Source organism: Arvicola amphibius, chromosome 7 (assembly GCF_903992535.2).
Source record: "Arvicola amphibius chromosome 7, mArvAmp1.2, whole genome shotgun sequence".
Taxonomy (NCBI): Eukaryota; Metazoa; Chordata; class Mammalia; order Rodentia; family Cricetidae; genus Arvicola; species Arvicola amphibius.
Window position 1 is genome coordinate 98,139,195 of NC_052053.1, and position 17,231 is coordinate 98,156,425.

Genomic DNA, 17,231 nt, shown 5'->3' on the forward strand with positions numbered 1-17,231 from the left:
CCCCACCAAAAAGTACCACTGAGGACAGGGTAGCCTGGGCCTTGGAAGGGCTCCTCTCAGGGCCTGCTTCTCCTGTCCCTCTCTCACACTTCAGTCTTTCAAAGAACAAAATATGGGCACATTTGTTCCACCGATGTCTGAGCACCCAGCCCCTTTTAACCACTTTTTTAAAAGACTTACTTATCCCATGTGTATGAAGGTTTTGTACGTATGTACATGTACCGTGTGAGTGTCGGTGCCTGTGAAGGTCAGAAGAGGGTGCTGCATCTCCTGGCAGTGCAGTTACGGGTGGTTGTGAGACACCATGTGGGTGCTGGCAAGCAAATCTGGGTCCTCTGTAAGAGAACCAAGGGTTCTTAACCACTGAGCCGTAGCTCTACCCCACCCCCAGGCTTGTTTGGAAAGAATGATAGACTCAGGCAGCTTGTAAGGGATGGGCCCAGAAGACTGTCACAGGTGAGGAACACATCCCACAGTCCTTGGCCTCCTGAAAGGGAGCGGTCTTCCACAAAATCTGCAGGCTGGTGTTAGTGCCACTGTGACAACAGTGAACCAACCCGTGGCTACCGGCTCACCGAAGACCCAAGTGCCCCTGTGGTGGGTTCATGGCTGCGTTAATTCACCAAGTGAAGCTGCTGTGGGGAGTGGAGGCAGCAAGGTGGGCCAGTCGGGAGGGAGACACAGCTCTGTGATCTCTGGGCAGCAGGCTCACAAGAGCCCGAGGCAGCCGTAGCTCTGTCTGACTGTGGATAATACAGGAGCCTTGGCTGCCTCACTCCTAATCCAGCTGTGTGAACTGCAGGGGAAAAGCACCCCCCAACCCCCGGAGTCGAGGGCTCCCTATCCGGGCTGGGAAAGAACCGAGTGGGATCACACGCTTCTCCCGCTCCCTCTTACAGGTTGTTGAGGCTGTGTATGGAGAAGATCACTTGCAAATAGGAGGGCAGCCCCCAGGAAACAGATACCGCAGAGAGGGTATGGGTGCTGTGAACGTGGAGTTGTGTCTTAGAGCCTATTCTTCCCTCTCCAAGGACATGGAATAAGTGAAGGGCCCGGACAATAGTTGCAGAGAGGAACAGGGGTAAAGAGAGTTTGGGGGGTGTCCCGTGACCAGGGGCAGAGCATCAGAGTCACAGATGGGAATGGTGGGTACCAGGGAAGTCTTTCGGTCCTCAGCCAGTGGGCAGGCCCTGCCTGTCCTTGCAGAATAAACATTTTCTTTTCCTGACCAACGGACACTATACATGGTCAGGCCTCATCATGACAGCTAGGTAGCACCCAGTTGGACCCACTACCCAGTGTGGACCCACCTACCCAGTGGAGACCCAAGGCCAGGGCTTCAGCCTGGAGAGATGGCTCAATTGTTAAGTGCACACTTGTGACTCTTCCAGAGGATCCAGATGCAATTCCCAGCACCCAAATAGTGGCTCACAACCATCCATAACTTCAGTTCCAGGGGCTCAACACTTCCTTCTGATCTCCAAGGTCAGGACTTGGTGAGGCAGAGGGACGTATTACCTCCTTTGAGAATGAGTGTACCCCTTCCTGATGGTGCCCTGCAGAGAGGAGCCAAGAGGAGTCAGGCTTCCCCTCTCCCCTACCAAGGAGGTGGAGGAGGATTCCCATCATTTCCCTCCCCGAGGGAGCGCAGAGGCCCCAGGTTGGGTGGCCATGATGTGGTAGATGGATTCCCGGAAGCGCTGGTCTCGGCTTAGCCGCTTGGCCACCTCCTTTAGCTCTTCTATGTTGTTGGCTTCTAGCTGGGAGGCCATGAAGGACTGAGATGGCTTCACTGGGGAGACAAAGACCCATTGCCCTGTGAATGGCACTCCCCCATGCTGAGACCACCCTTCCTCCCTCATCCCAGCCCTATGTGCTATTGAGCATCTCTTGGTGCCTCCTGCCAAAGGCTGGTAGAGCCAGGTTCAAGAACATATTATCCAGCCTGTCTACTTGGTCTCGAACCTGCCGTCTTCCTGCCTGGCTGCCAACAGCCTGCGCTACCTGACCCCACGCAGGCGTATGAGTGCTCACTGTCATTCCAGGAAGTACTGGACCGGCGACGGTGGAAACGGCAGCTCTTGATGCGGCGGGTGGCTGCCTTATGGATGTACACGGAGTTCTTCATGATGACCGGCATCTTGGCCTCCAGCTCTGCATTCCGGATGCATTCCTCGAAGAACCCTGTGGTGGCAGGAAGGAGCCATTGAGTGCATCTTTTTCTGGGCCTGTCCTTCCCCGCCTAAGTGCTCATTTGGTCAGGTGGGAGAAAAGTTCATCTGTCCTTTACAGAACACAGTTCCTCCACAAACCACACACAGTCTGTAGCTAGCACAGAGAAGATCTGCTGGGAACAGAGCTTTTGAAAAGAGGACAAAACTCCAGGCTTTCTTCCCATTACCTCACCCCAGGCCCAAATGCCACAAAGAGGCAGTGCCAAAGGGACTCCCTACAGGACGGTGTCTGGAAAAAGAACTCCAGGAAGGATCACCTCACACGTGCAGGGCCTGTTCCAGGTTCTAATGGGCTTGGGCTTAAGGGGCTGAGCTCCGGGATTGGGGCTGGGCCCTGGAGGGAGGCCTTACTTTTCAGGTGGCTCACATCAGCCCGCATCCTCTCTTCCTTCTCCTTATTCCGAACCTTGGAATTAAGCCCTTGTTCCAAGCTTCTCAAGGCTGCCTCTGCCTCTCGAAGTCGTCTCTCCAAGTCCATACGCACCTTCACTTCAGCCTAGATGGCGGGACAAGCGAGAGGGAAGCTGAGTCCAGGAAGCAGTCGTCACCTCCCCCAAAGCCTTCCGTGACGGCTTATTTTCTTTGCTAATTCGACCCAATTTAGGGTCACCTAAGAGATACACTGTGTGAGAGCATCTCCAGAAAGGTTTAACCGAGGATGCACCCTCAGTGTGGGTGGCACTGTCCCATGGGTTGGGGTGCCAGACTGAATAAAAAGGAAAGGGGAGAAGGTGTAGATTTGTCTCTCTGCTTCCTGACTGCAGACACAATGTCACCAGCTGCCTCACTCCCACCAGCATGCCTTCCCTATCATGACAGACTGCATCCCCTCAAACCACGAACCATCCTTCTGTTAGCTGCTTTTGATAGACATATCATCACAGCAATGAGAAAAAATGGCTAGTATCCCTTTCCCTATCATCCTGGGCTCAACGGTCTTGAGTGGGCGTTTCCACGTCTTGGTTCCACACCTTACCCAGGACCCAGATGGCTGGGCACGGCCCTGTTCCTAACACTTGCCTATCAATGATAGAGTGATTGCTGCCTCCTGTGATAAACCCGCCCCTGAATCTGGCCAGCTGGACATTCTGGGAGAGGAGTTTAGGGTAGCTGTGAAGAACAGGGAAGGGCAGTGTCCCCGGCCGTGTGGAAGGGCCCAGAGCACAAGGCCCATGTGGGCTGCACACCTTGAGCTCCCGCTCAGCCTGCTGCTTCTCTGCGGTCAGCTCCTGAAGTGAGTTCTGCAGGGCTTGAGACTGGCTTGAGTAGAACTCCCGCTCCTCCTCCAGGGCCCTTGAGCGTTCTTCATTCTCCTTCATCCTGTGGGCAGGAGGGGAGCTTACCCAGTAGTCGCTTACAAAGGGGGTTGTCCCTGCCAGAGGCATGGCTAATGAAGGGCTGTGTCCTCTCTGGGTCAAGTCAGATAGGGGATGAGGGAGGTGTTGTGGAGAGACGGGAGCCCTAGACTTAGAGGTACAGGGACTGCTACTTCCCTGACCTCAGGAAATCAACCAACCCCAGAGAGGCTCAGTTTCTTCATGGGTTGGGTGGACAGAAGCTAGGGGAACCTGCTGGCCGGCCACAGGCACTGCTCTGAGGACTTGATGATGCTCTGAATGATTTGTCAAGTCAACTTTGGGAAAGCCAGGTCATGGGCAAAAAGGAAGTGACCCGTCTTGTCAACGACAGCTGGAATTCAAATCCAGTTGTATAACTTGAGGGTGGTGACAGCTCCCCAGCTGCTGGAGGACCCAGTGGTCTCGGGCCTCACCGCTTCTCTGCCAGAAGCTTCTCTGCCAAAAGTTCCTGCATCCGCTCTTCAATCTGCCTGAGGTTGCTATGGAGACCATCACTGGCAAGTGGCTGCTCACTCTGACTGGCCGATGGTTGTGGCTGATTCTTATCTTCCTCCAGCATCTCTAGGGTTTTCTTCTTCTCTAGGGAGAGTTCCTGGTACAAAGGCAGGGAAGGGTGAGAAGGAGCATGGGTTAGTCTTCCAGCATGACTGCCCTGGTCTCCTCGCAGTTCCAGGGAGTGATGGACTCCTCCCTTGGTCCTCCATGCTGGGCACCTTACATGCCTCATTCCAAGATCTCCTTTCTTACAATATGGCCTGGCTACTCCTCCGTCAAGACAGACAGACAGACAGACAAGGAGGAACCCAATGTGACTTCCAATACTTAGAGAGGGTACCTATCAGGGCCAGGTCCCAAGGCCTCAGGGCAACATGACCCTCTGAGGTCCTTGTTCCTCGAGGATGAGGGAGATGTTACTGGGCTCATGTGAAGATGCCCAAAAGGACCAGCGCAAGAGTGCATCTAGACGTTCTCTGCACTATCAGCCAAGATCATAACACGACAAGGAAACTCTGGGGTTGGAAATACCCACGGTAATCACAACCCATGCCAGGGAAAGCTAAACAAACCAAGGCTCTGGTCACTCCAGGGAGACTAAAACTCTCGCAGCCTTCACAACACCTCATGGATTCAACTAAGATGTACAGTCCCAAGCTCACTTCAGGTGCTAGACTTTAGGAAATGGCTAAGACACGACCAAGTGAAGTCCACAGTTTTGAAAATACCAAGCGTGTTAATCCTATAACGGATGTGCAAATGCACGGGAACACAGAGCAAATACCTGCCCGGAAGAATCAAGGAAGCTTGACTACAGAGATGTTTTAGCTGAGTCTGAAGACAAACAGTTGCCAAAGAAGAGACGAAAAGATACACGTTGTGTAGAAGCAATGGTAGGGTGGAGGTGGGGGGGGGGTCAAAACCTTGTTTTCCTTAGGGACATGCTCTCAGTAGTTGGAGCAGGGGCAAGGGGTGAAGGGGTATCAGGGGAGGATAGGCTGGGGGGGTTGTACTTGCATGCTATGCTAAGGAGCTAGGCCTCTGTCCTTGACACATGCTGCCTGCCCCTGCCCCTCTGCCCCTGCCCCTTTTCCCCTGCCCCTCCCGGTCTCTTGTATCAGATGAAGGTGACCTGGAAGTCAATTTCCCTTAAAGCTCAGTTTCACCCAGGAGCGGCTAAGTGAAGGAACCACGGAAGGATGTGGTGAGTGAAGCTATCTCCCACTCTGATCAATCCGGCCTCTGGTATAACCCCAGCACTAAGAGAGCAGGTTTCCTGAGGCCACGGTCATCACAAGGGCAAGCTGGAATGTTTGTTCTGGGTCTGAAAGGAACCAGTCCTGTGCCAGACAGAGCTCCCAACCATCCACAGACAGGGTCCTTTAGATAGACTCCTCTTCACGCTCATTCTCCTGTGGGTACCTTCCCTGGGAGATATATGGGAAATCCAGTATTATATAGCCCCACCCACCAGCTCCCCTCCTGGGCAAGCAGCCCCCTCACCTCCAGCGTGTGCTGTAAGGATTCTGTAAGGTGCCTCAGCTCCTTCTTCTCCTGTTCTACACCCTTGAGGCATCTTGCGGTGAGTTCTAGCTCCCTGTGGGGATGGAGAGCTGGAATGGCAGCGCGCACCCTTCCCAGCCTCTGCACTCAGAAATGTTTCTGTTGTACCTGATGCGGCTCAGGGGGGCCCGTGGACAGCCAGTGCTCTGCAACACTGGGCACTGAAAACAGCTGCAGAGTCAGGGCTGTGAGGGCGGCTCAACCAAATGAGGTGGATTCGCTAACCAGGTACAGTAAGGTCCTGCAGCCGGGGACTTAGCTTCCAATTCAGTGTCTAACGAGTACTTAGGGAGATTCTCTTATTTGTATGCTAATTAGGAAAAAAGAGTCACTATTCCCCTCCATACAGATCTAAATGACTCCCTTTAATAAGGTGCTTCTGGGCTGTCACTGATAATCCGTGGTGGTGGTGGTGGCAATGAGGGTGGTGGTGGAGGGGGTGGTGATGATGATGGTGATGGTGTTGCTATGACACCGAGCACCATCCATCACAGAAGTAGTTTCCAAATTCTGGATAGACTACATCTGAATCGCCTGGGCTGGGGATATATACATGTCCTCCATTCACGAGATTATAATGCAATTAATGCCTATAATGGGCAACTAGATCGGTAAATAATACATCAGACTAAAGATCCCAATGTGTCATTAACTAAAGCGCGAAAGGACTGCAGGAGAGATGGAGAACGTTGGGGGCATTTTTTTGGGCAGCACTTCTAGGCCAGGCCAGTTTGCTGCCAATAACTTGGGTAAGTGGCTCTGGCAAAGGTAGGAGGGGCTTGATCCGTGGGGGAGGCTGGCCTGCACTTACCCAATGCTCACACTCTTGTTCATACCATTGCAAGAGTGATCGGAAATGACCTACTAGGGACAGAGTGATGGCTCAGCTGTTAAAGGCCAGGCTCACAACCAAATATATAAGAAATGACCTCCTGAGGGGGGTGGTTATTTTCTGGGCATACTCAAGATCTAGAGCATTGGAAAGACCAGGTCATAAGTGGTTTCCTGGCAAAGCACTCTCCAGGTCTGACTGCACACAGCTGCCAGGGCTAGAAAATCGCCCCTGTTGTCCCTCACAGGGCCAGGGCATCCCCCTGTTGCCTCCCCCTCCCCAGGGTCAGGGCATCTCCCATGTTGCCCATCCCAGGGCCAGGACAATTCCATTCCCTCCTATCCCTCCCAGGGCTAGGACATCTCCCCGCACACCCCCCCCCCGCCCCGCGTTGTCCACCCCAGGGCCAGGGCAACCCCATCTCCTATCCCTCCCAGGGCCAGGGCATTCCCCGTTGCCCCGCCCCCCGGGCATGCCCCTCCCGCACTGCCCGCCCCCAGGCCCGCGGTCACCTCTTGATCTGCTCTTGCTCCACTCGCAGCTCTTGCACCACCTCCTCGAACTGCTGCTTCTCAGCCTCCAGCACCTGGTTCAGGCGCTCGAGCTCCTGAAGAGAAGAGGAAAGTCCGAGAGGGCACAGGGCTCCTAGGCTCAGGACGATCCCTCCTTTCGCTAGCCCAGGGGACACCCCAGGATTTGGATCAGTCTGAGGCATAAGGACAAGCTTCTAAGTTCCGAGGAGCCCAGGCTCCTCCATTCAGCGCACGCGGTCTCAACTAACCCAAAAATATGATGAAGCTGGCCCGTGAAAACGGTTAGCAAGAGGAAGGACAGGTTTAGAAATGATCCCAACAAGGGTCTTCCGACAGATGTGACTGTAATTCTGGATGTTGTTCCACTGGGCAACTCTAGGGGTTAGCATCCCAAAGTGAAACTGTTTTCTCACTTTCCAGTTCCAAATTACTCTCTGGTCTCCTGGGGGTTTTGTTCTCAAGCAGAATGGCAACCTTGCTAGGGAGTGGCACTGCCTACAGAGGGCGATGTTGCCATTGGCTTTGAAGAGATTCAGATGGGGAAATATATGAGTATCTGATTTTAATCCCCACACCTAAGTTTCTTACCCACGTAAGTTACTTCTTTCTCATCTAATCTTTCCTGGTACCTGGTGACAAACTGCCTCAGTTTGCTAAATGTGGTTACCACCTGGGCTGCTCCCTGGCGTTCTGGTGCCCCTGGGCACCTGCATGGCTACAGGACACTGGGTATAGGTAGCTGGGCTCATGGGAGTAGCTGAGGCCGGTGGAATGTGAGCAGGAGGGCAGATATCTTTTGAAAAGACGATGCATGGTAGGCTATGGTTCCTGTCCCTTGGCATAGGTAGGGGTCCCCTTAGCCTGGACCCCCAGGAAGATAGGTGAAACAGAGCTCCGACCAGTCCAAGTAGCTGTGTGAGAAAACACGTCTGTGCTGTTGAAAGCCATGGACATATGGGGGCTTTTGGTTACTGCAGAAGCCATGACCTAGCCTATAGCTATATTTGACATATCTTATCTAGATAAGACACAAATTAAATTTGTATTCTTGCACATTTACCCCGTCCCACAACTGAAGAAAACTTCAGACTTTAAAAAAAAAAAAAAAAAAAAAAACCAACATACATATGAAGCCAGGCGGTGGGGGCACACACCTTTCATTCCAGCTCTTGGGAGGCAGAGGCAGGCAGATCTCTGTGAGTTCAAGGCCAGCCTGGTCAACAAGAGCTAGTTCCAGGACGGGCTCCAAAGCTACAGAGAAACCCTGTCTCGAACCGCCCCAATCAGAAACTCTGTGTCAGTTTTGAACAACCTACAAAAAGCCCCCACCCTCTGTCACCTCTGCACCTCCCCTAAAATCCACAGATGCAAAAACATTGGCAAATAATGGGAGGTTTTGTGGAAATCTTCACAGGGAACCAATAGCAGAGCTCACCTTGTTCAGGCAACAAAACTCTGCTCCTATCCCCGCCTCTCGAGCCTCTTCTGTGCCTGCTCAAACTTTCCCTCCCTTCAACAGCTGCCTCGCTCCTGACCTTTGCCACACTTTCTTCCAGGGTCTCTCTAAGTCTCGGAGACCTGTGGAACCCAGCCCACAAAATAAGGGCTAGCATACGGTCCTGAGCCAATCAGAAGACCCGCAGGGTCAAGGGCAGCAGCCAGCATCTGGTCAGTCCAGGTTGCTACAGCACATTTGGAGAAGCAGGCAACCCGTGTTGCCCACCAGGTCCGTTTCAGCCCAAATCTGCCCCCCTCCTAGCTTCCCTCACCGAATCCAGCTTCTCCTTGGACCATCAAATAAGACTAATTTCTTTTCCCTTCAGGTATTTAGAAAGAAACAGTGTGTTCCCAAGTCTCCTGTCCTCCAAGCTAAACACATCTTGTTTGCCATGCTTCACAGACCATGATTTCTCGTCCTCAATAAAACTAATTATATCCGTGAAAAGAATGCAGCTGCAGGGGCCCCTGCTCAGGAAGCCTTGATACAGGGAGGATTCTTCGCAAGGAATTTACAGGCCCAGTGCAATTCCAGGAAATAGCCCGGTGAGATTCTTTTTCTATTCATCCATGCTACATCTATTTACCAAGTGCATACTATGTTCCAAGCACCTGCTGGGCTCTGCATGGAGGATCTGAAGATGTTCTTGTGGAGCCTGTGGTCGAGCGTAGCTACTGAGAAACCCAGACCAGGATTTTAGAGCAAATGTAGGAACCCAGTATTATTAAAATAAACAGATATCTCAAAGAATACTACAAAACAAGATACATGTCCTGCAAGACAGGGACACAGTTCCAGGTCAAGCTCTCCGGGATGGAAGTAGAACAGAAAACTCCAGAGGTGAGAAGAGGGGGCAATCAGTTGATTCTTGAGCTGAGAGACAAAGATGGGCAGATAAATGGGTTGAGATTTAGCTCAGTGGCTTGCCTAGTAAATACTGGAGAAAAGAACATTCCAGATGGAAGGAATAGTACATACAAAGCCCCTGTGGAAACATGTTGCCTGGAAGAACTAAGCCAGGCCCAGATGAGACATGAGGGCAAATATGATGGGAGAGAGGCTGGGGTCAGAGAAGTAGGGAAGCTGGCAAAGGAGACGCTGGAGGCCATCTCTGACTTGGGTGAGGATCTTACTGGGTTTGGGGTGTTTTTTGTTTGTTTGTTTGTTTTTCCCTGAACAAGAAGCAAAGAACATTTTGTTGTTTGGTCATTTATTTGTTTGAGTGTATAGTGAGACAGACTATCCCAGACTGGCGTTGAATATGTTCCCCAGCCCAGTACAGCCTTAAATTCACAGTTCTCTAGCCTCTGCCTACTGAGTGCTGGGATTGCAGCTGTGCACCGTTGCAGCAGCTGCAGTGAACGTTCTGAGAGCAGAAGGATGGTGGCAGGTGATGCGATTTCTTTTCCCTTTCAACACTGAGTTGGCTGCAGTGTAGAGGAAGAGACAAAGAGGTAGAAACAGTTTAAGGGCACCAGGCGGGAGGTGGCGGCACCAGTGCCTGCTAGCGGTAGCTCTTAGAAGTAGGGTGGGAAAGAGAGGAAGGAGGGAGGACAAGGTGAATGAAGCATGATCCCCAAGTTCCTGGCTTGCATAAACCGTGGGTGGTACATACGAGATGGGTATGTGAGAAGAAACCCAGTCCTTCTAGGAAAGGTAAAGGCACGACATCTTGATCTCAGACAAGGTGTGCTCTCAGCATCTTTGGACGTCTGGCTGGGATGTGAAGTCAGCCGTTGGGAAGCAGAGGATGGATGGCAACAGAAGGAGGGGACTAGGGATATCATCCTGGGAGTCATTTGCACACAAATAGCAATTTGCAGTGAAGGATTGTAATCTAGACAGCCTTAAGATCTAGAGCAGAGAGAGGAGGGGAAGTTCAAGTAGTACCCAGGGCAGCACAGTCTGCAGAGTTACTGGGATGGTCACACAACTTCATTCACACAAACTGCTTGCAATTTAGTAAGTGCTTACCATGTGCCCCCCAGGCCAGGACTTTAATCTTAGCACTCAGAAGACAGAGGCACATGAATCCCTGTGAGTTAGAGGCCATTCTGGTCTGCGTAGTAAGTTTCAGGCCAGTCAAGACAACACAGAGAGACCCTGTCTCAAAATGAGGTATAATACACAGTTTGAAGAGACTATCAGAGTCAGATGGCAAGACTGTTAAAATTATCAGACCAGGAATTAAAAGCAAAAAATAAACCCAACTGTAGGTTATATACTAAAGACTTTAATAGAAAAAAATAGATATGTAAAAATAGATGACTAATATATGTAGGAAGATGGATTTTTACACACATACATGCACATACACACACACACAAACATGCATGCACACACACACACCAAATTCAAAATTCAAAACACAAGACAACTGGATAATCGCCAAGCATGATGGTGTGCTCTTATAATCCCAGAACTCAGGAGAAGGATGCAGGAAAAAAGGTAATCAGGAGTTCAAGGCTGGCATAAACTACATATCATTCTGCCTCACAAAGCAAGCAAGAAAAGAAAACCCAAAGCAAAATAACAAAGCCACACCATGAAACAATAAAGAATGCCTTTGCTGAGAGAAACTACACCAGAGAGCTTGCTTTTTGTGCCTTCCCACGTGTGCACAAGGCAGGACACAGCGTACACCATCAACTGCCCACTGCCTATAGAAGAGGCCTCAGAATAAAACAGTCCTTTTGACAACTTGATCTTTCATTTTCTAGTCTCCAGAACTCTGTGAAATATATTGCTCTTGTTGAAGCCACTTGGCCTGATTTTTTCATGGTAGATCAAACTATTCGAATAAGATCAATAAACCACACTATTCAATGATGGCAATATTCCGCCAGGATCAATGAACCGCACCATTCAACGAGGGCAATATTCCACATTATTCCCAAGCTCGCAGAGAATATTCACCGATCGAGTCTGGACTCTGCAGGAGGAGACACAGCTTAACAAATTTAAAAGACTAGAAACCATATAATGTTTGCTCTTAATCAGTAATGAGAGTATTCCAGAAACTAAGAACAAAGCAATAGCAAGAAAATCCACAGTGACTGACAATTAAACAATATTTTCCTGGGTAACATGAGCCGAAGAAGTGATTTCAAGAGAACGCCCCCCCAAATTAAATATTGAGAACTAAGTCTTTAAAAAAAAATAATATTCTGTGTCACTTATTCAAGTGAACCGACAGCGTCTGCCCACACAGACACACACACACACACCACACACACACACACCACACACACACACACACACACACACACACACCCCCCACACACACACACACACACCCACACACACAAACACACCACACACACACACACACACACACACACCCCACACACACACCACACACACACACACACACACACACACACACACACACAAACTATCTCTGAGCGTTCACAGCAACTTCACTCATAATTGCAGAACCTGGAGCAACCCAGAGGTCCATCAGTGGGAAAAGAGATAAACCGAGGTATACACCCAGGTAACAAATTTATTCAGCTCTGAGAAGAAACCAGTGCTCAAGCCATGCAAAGGCACGGTGGCCGTTTAAATGTACCCCACTGAGTGAAAGATGGTGAACTGAGAAGTCACGTGTGGCATGCGACTCCAACTCCATGTGCTCTAGAAAGAGCGAAACTTGGAGACAGTAAGATCAGTGGTTTCTGGGTTAGGGGTGGAAGAGATGAACACACGGAACACAGGATTCTTAAGGCAGTGAAAGTATTGCTTGTGATATCCCAGTGGGAAATTAGTGGTGTCTTACACCTGTCAACAACTACAGAATGTGCTACTCTAAGAGCAAAGCCTGCTTGGTAGCGGTGGTGGCACACGCCTTTAATCCCCACACAGGAGGCAGAGGCAGGCGGATCTCAGTGAGTCTGAGGCCAGCCTGGTCTAAAAGAGCTAGTTCCAGGACAGCCAGGGCTACACAGAGAAACCCTGTCTTGAAGGAACGAGAGAGAGAGAGAGAGAGAGAAGCCTGATGACCCTAGCAGATATGCCCAGGCAGCTCCCCATGAATTCTCAGCTAAAAACACTTAGGCTAAGAGCCCAAGGATCTCTTTGACACATGGAAAATGCCATGGCTACAGGTACATGGCCACACCATCACATGGAATATTTGCCTGAATTCTAGTCTGTTTAGTTTCTCGGTAACCCAGAAGAACACAAAGAAGCGATTACTTTTATTAAGAATTGGAGATGAAGAACACAACGTACAGAGGAATCAGACGACAATCACACCATAAGGGTTGAAGCTGAGACTCTACCAGGTATCCTGCCTGTAGATTCTGGGGTTCCCTATGGTTCAGACTATCTCCCAGAAACCTCATACGTTATCAGAAGAACCATCTTTCCTCTGGTATACAGAATTCTTGCTACATATCCCCAAACCCCTTTGCCAATTTTGGATCTAGAAGGGGAAGGTATTGGGGACAAGTATATCTACCCAATGGGTGAGCTAACTAAGGAAGAAAAACATTTAGGCACAGGGACTCAGTGTGACCAGACCAGGAGCAGAATCTGGTCTAGAGCACATCACTGACCGTGTGGTTCTCTTCCTGCTGCCTGCTCCAGGCATCCCCCACCGTACCAACATCTGGGCTTGCACCTTACTCGTATTCTGTAGCTGCCAGCGTCCCATTTCAGTGCTGTGGCATTAAGGGAGGCCTGTGTGCCCTGGGTCTCCGCTGCCCTAATTTCCAGGCTAAGACCTAGATAGTGTGTCTAAATTTTCCTCGGGCCAATTTCTGCCCCAGATTCAACCTCTGTTGGCTAAGTCTCCTCTCCCCATCGGGGGCTGTGTCTCCCACTCCATCCCATGCTGGGTCTCCCAAATCACCTGTCCTTAAAGTTTCTGACAGTATACCAAAATCTCCCTTTAAATGCACAAGACGCTATGGAGAAAAAGTCCAAACTCTAATGGAATCTAGATGAAAGTGTGCAAACCTTAGCGTTCAAACTCACTATGGTGAGACCAACACAGGGTTCTACTCCCTCATTTGCTCTTCCTGGGCACCAGGCACACATGTGGTGCACTGACATGCATGTAGGCAAAACACCCACACACATAAAATACTTTGGGAGGGGGGGTTGAGACAAGGTTTCTCTGTGAAACAGTCCTGGCTATCCTGGAATTCGCTTTGTAGACCAGACTGACCTAGAATTCACAGAGATCCACCTGTCTCTGCCTCCCAAGTGCTGGGATTAAAGGCATGTGCCACCATCGCCCGGCCATAAAATACTTTTTAAAGACACTTAATCCCATTTTCTACTCCAAATTAAAACTTTAAACCTTGTTTTTCTTTTATTTGTAATCAACAAAAAGACTCTAAAGTCTATTTGGAGGGCTAAATGGGCACAGGAGGTGAAATTTTGAGAGAAAAATGGAAGTGGAATCCTAGTGGCTTGAAATTAAGCCGTAATGTAAAGCTGCCAGAACCAAGTTGGCTTGGTCTTGTTTTTTCTATGCTCTCCTCTCAGACTGGGTGCCGTGACAGGACCTGAGGGTTTGGGTCTAAAGGAGACTCGTGCTTCTGACTTCAGGGCGTGTTTGAGAGTCCCATGAGGGTGGGGTGGGGAAGGAGCTGAACTCCTGAGCTGAGTCAGTCAGGCACTGAACTACAGCTGATGGCCTCAGCCCTGTGGCTGACCTGAAAGAGGACAATGAAAATGGACAAAACTGAAGGCAGTGGATTGGGTCAGTCTCTGCCGTGAAGGCTCCTGTGAGCACCACTCTGCCAAGCCAGGCCTCACCCATGCAGGAGTGGCCCATAATTGATAATAACATAAGCATCACACGAGCTGAGAAAAACAGCTACTCACTGAGCACGCACTGCACACACAGTGTGCCAAATGCTTTCAGTATAACATCTTGCTTCGTCTTTACAACATCCCTAAAAGGATGGATTTTATTATTTTCCTCAGGTTTTTGGATGAGAATATTGACATTCAGAGAGGTTCAGTAACTTGTCAGGGACCATCCGGTTTAGAAGGACTAAGGCCACATACAACCCCAGGAGGCTGACTCCAGAGCTCTCGGCTTACTTACCACATGCCCTGCCCTTCAGGCGTGGGAACGGAGCAAATGGTCAAATGATTGACCAATGAGACAAAAATCCCCTTGGCCTTCAGGCTGCTTTAAATCTGTGTGAGCCTCCACAGGGCTTGTACTGCTGGTGCCAACAGGATGAAGGGATCTCTGACGTTCTCAGACCCCATCACTCTTACGTACCAGAAGCCCCCACCCCAAAACTGAGGCCATTACATCCTATGGATACCAGTAAAGCTACCTATGAAGTGTTCAGATGGCTTTGTCTCTAAGACCTGTACACTCATTCTTTTCCCGAGGGCTCACGGGAGAAATGCTGCTTCACACCAAGATGCTGGAGCAAGATGAAGACACTGTCCTCTGGTGGCCTCGCTGCTCCATCCCATCTGAGGTCCCTCAGGCAAGTCTCGGGATGCCTAGTGCCCCCCACCACTAGTACCATCCCCTAATGCAGTGGTTCTCAACCTTCCTAATGCTGAGACCCTTTATTACAGTCCCCTCACATTGTGGGGACCCCCAACCATAATGTTATTTTTGTTGCTATTTCATAACTGTAATTTTGTTAATGTTATGAATCACACTGTAAATATCCGTGTTTTCAGATGTTCTTCAGTGACCCCCGTGAAAGAGTCATTTGACGACCCCGCCCAAGGGGTTGTGGCCCACTGGATGAGAAATACTGCCCTAATGGCAGCCATGAGGGGGAGCTGAGTCTTCCTGCACAGTCACACTGGGTGCTTACCTCCCTCTGCTCCCTCTGAAGACACAGTTCTTCTGTCTCCTCCATCAGCTTGTCTGCCAAAGCAAGCACACACTCACTGAAAACAGCAGGGGTCCTGAAAGGCAGGAGTCTTAGGGGGCCTCTGCCACCTATGCCATCTCCCAGAGAAGAGGTCTGCACTCCTAGCCAGAGGTGGGGTCCTGCTCTGCTGAGCGGAAGCTGTCCCACTGGCCCGAGCTGCCTTTCAGGTCATCTTCCCTGTTCTGTGCATCCATAGATCCACAGAGGACTTGACCGCGGAGGCTCAGGTGGGTTTTCAAAGCCTGTGGTCTCTGCGGTTTCCTACTGCGCGCACCAATGCCTGGTTAGTCAGAGAGGGCACATTCCAGGTAAGGGAGGGATACTTAAAGCAGGCAGTGAGGAGCCGGGACCCTGGATGTCTCAGCCAGCTCCCAGGAAGAGGATCAACCCATGCTCATCATCTCCCCAGGTTATTAAAGGTGTCATTGAGCAGACAGAGCATGGGGGCTGGATCCCTTGCAGCTGGGTTTAAAGTGACTTTGCTGAGAGGATGGAGAGGATGGGTGCAGGACTTGGGGCTCAGGCAGGAGAGTATTTTTTTCCACTTTTAGGTCCTTTAACTGAAGGCCTGACGCATTCACACACCCAAGGATTTTCCCTTTAAACTGCACTCCACCCCATGTCTAACACGAGGGGCCATTTTGACCTCTTCTTTAGGGAGGAGGAAATTGAGGTTTATAGAGTCTGAGTGACCTACAGATCCACACAACAGAAAGGTAAGTGACGGGGCTGGGTCTAAAGCCGAGTTCCTGGTCACGAGTCTCTCCCGCCTCTAGCTTCCCGGCCAAAAGGACATTTATCGCACCAAAATGTGCTCTAGGTGTCAAGCTCCCTCCCAAGCCCCAGAGAGATCTCCTATACCACTCCACCAACCCTCTCTGTCTGTCACCCAGGTTCCCAATTCCAGTTCACTCCGGTAACCAACCTAAATATTCCTGCTTCTCCTTAGCCAGCTGTAGCCCCTGTGCCTCTAGGCTTTTGATCATAGCTTCTCCTAACTGGGCATTTTTCCAGGTCCTGGGGAGGGAAGACAGATGGGAGAGAGGAGAGAAGAGGAGAAATACAGTTAAACCAGAAGGAAGGCCCGTGGAGAAGGCGATTTTACATTTTCTGTGTTAGCCTCTCTTCCACCCTGCAGAATCCCGGCTCAGTCTGGCACCCAGAGCTCTGGGCACACCACCAGCATTGATCAGTTACAGTAACTGGAGGCTGAGGTTGCAAAATGGGCCACAAGGACAGAGCCAAGAGCGCTCACAGAGGAGGGAAGGGAATGTTTCTCTCGTAGCCTTCTACGCCACTGCCTGCCCACTGCCTGATTCAAAGCTGGGCACTCAGTATTATTGTTTGGGTTAGAAGATGAACTGGCTTGAATAGGCACGGGCTGTGTTGGTCATGTGGGTTCTGTGATTTGTAAACACCATCTCTGGTCCTTGCTAGGGTTAATTACAGTACTGGGCAGGCAAGGTGAACATACTGGGGTGTTGAGTATGAGGAGCAACGATTGATTAACGCCTGAGAATTGGAGGCTAGTGGGTCCACATCTGCCACCTGTCAGTGCAGACACCTATCTGAACTCACCACTTAGGGCACCCTCATAGACGATCTACAGTTCTTCCCATACACCTTAGCCAGCTCCCACAGCCCTGTCTCAGGACCCAGCAAAGAGGCGGGTGGGTAGGGCCAGCCTCGCCCATTGGCCCTCATCCTGGCCCCTCAGAGACCGGGCTGGCAGACATTCAGACACTTACACCTTCCCAGACTCCTGCAGCATCTCGAGCCATTGCGTCTGCTCAAACTCAGACTCAGCAGCCAACAAGACATTCCCCTGCCGGGAAGAGGAGCCAGAGTGAGA

At 50.6% G+C, this 17,231-nt stretch overlaps 1 protein-coding gene across 1 annotated transcript in view; it reads right to left on the reverse strand.

The window, feature by feature from the left end:
• Nucleotides 1-229: 229 nt before the first annotated feature.
• Nucleotides 230-17,231, reverse strand: part of Plekhd1 (pleckstrin homology and coiled-coil domain containing D1) — a 28,587-nt gene continuing 11,585 nt past the window's right edge. Inside the window, exons 4-13 of the mRNA XM_038337543.1 lie at nt 17,128-17,204; nt 16,305-16,396; nt 15,320-15,372; nt 6,995-7,089; nt 5,591-5,684; nt 4,006-4,184; nt 3,422-3,554; nt 2,586-2,730; nt 2,035-2,184; nt 230-1,792 (exon numbers count right to left, since the gene is read on the reverse strand). Coding sequence (XP_038193471.1) covers nt 1,626-1,792; nt 2,035-2,184; nt 2,586-2,730; nt 3,422-3,554; nt 4,006-4,184; nt 5,591-5,684; nt 6,995-7,089; nt 15,320-15,372; nt 16,305-16,396; nt 17,128-17,204 — 1,185 coding nt within the window. The 3' untranslated portion in view covers nt 230-1,625. The remainder of the gene's footprint in view (nt 1,793-2,034; nt 2,185-2,585; nt 2,731-3,421; nt 3,555-4,005; nt 4,185-5,590; nt 5,685-6,994; nt 7,090-15,319; nt 15,373-16,304; nt 16,397-17,127; nt 17,205-17,231) is intronic.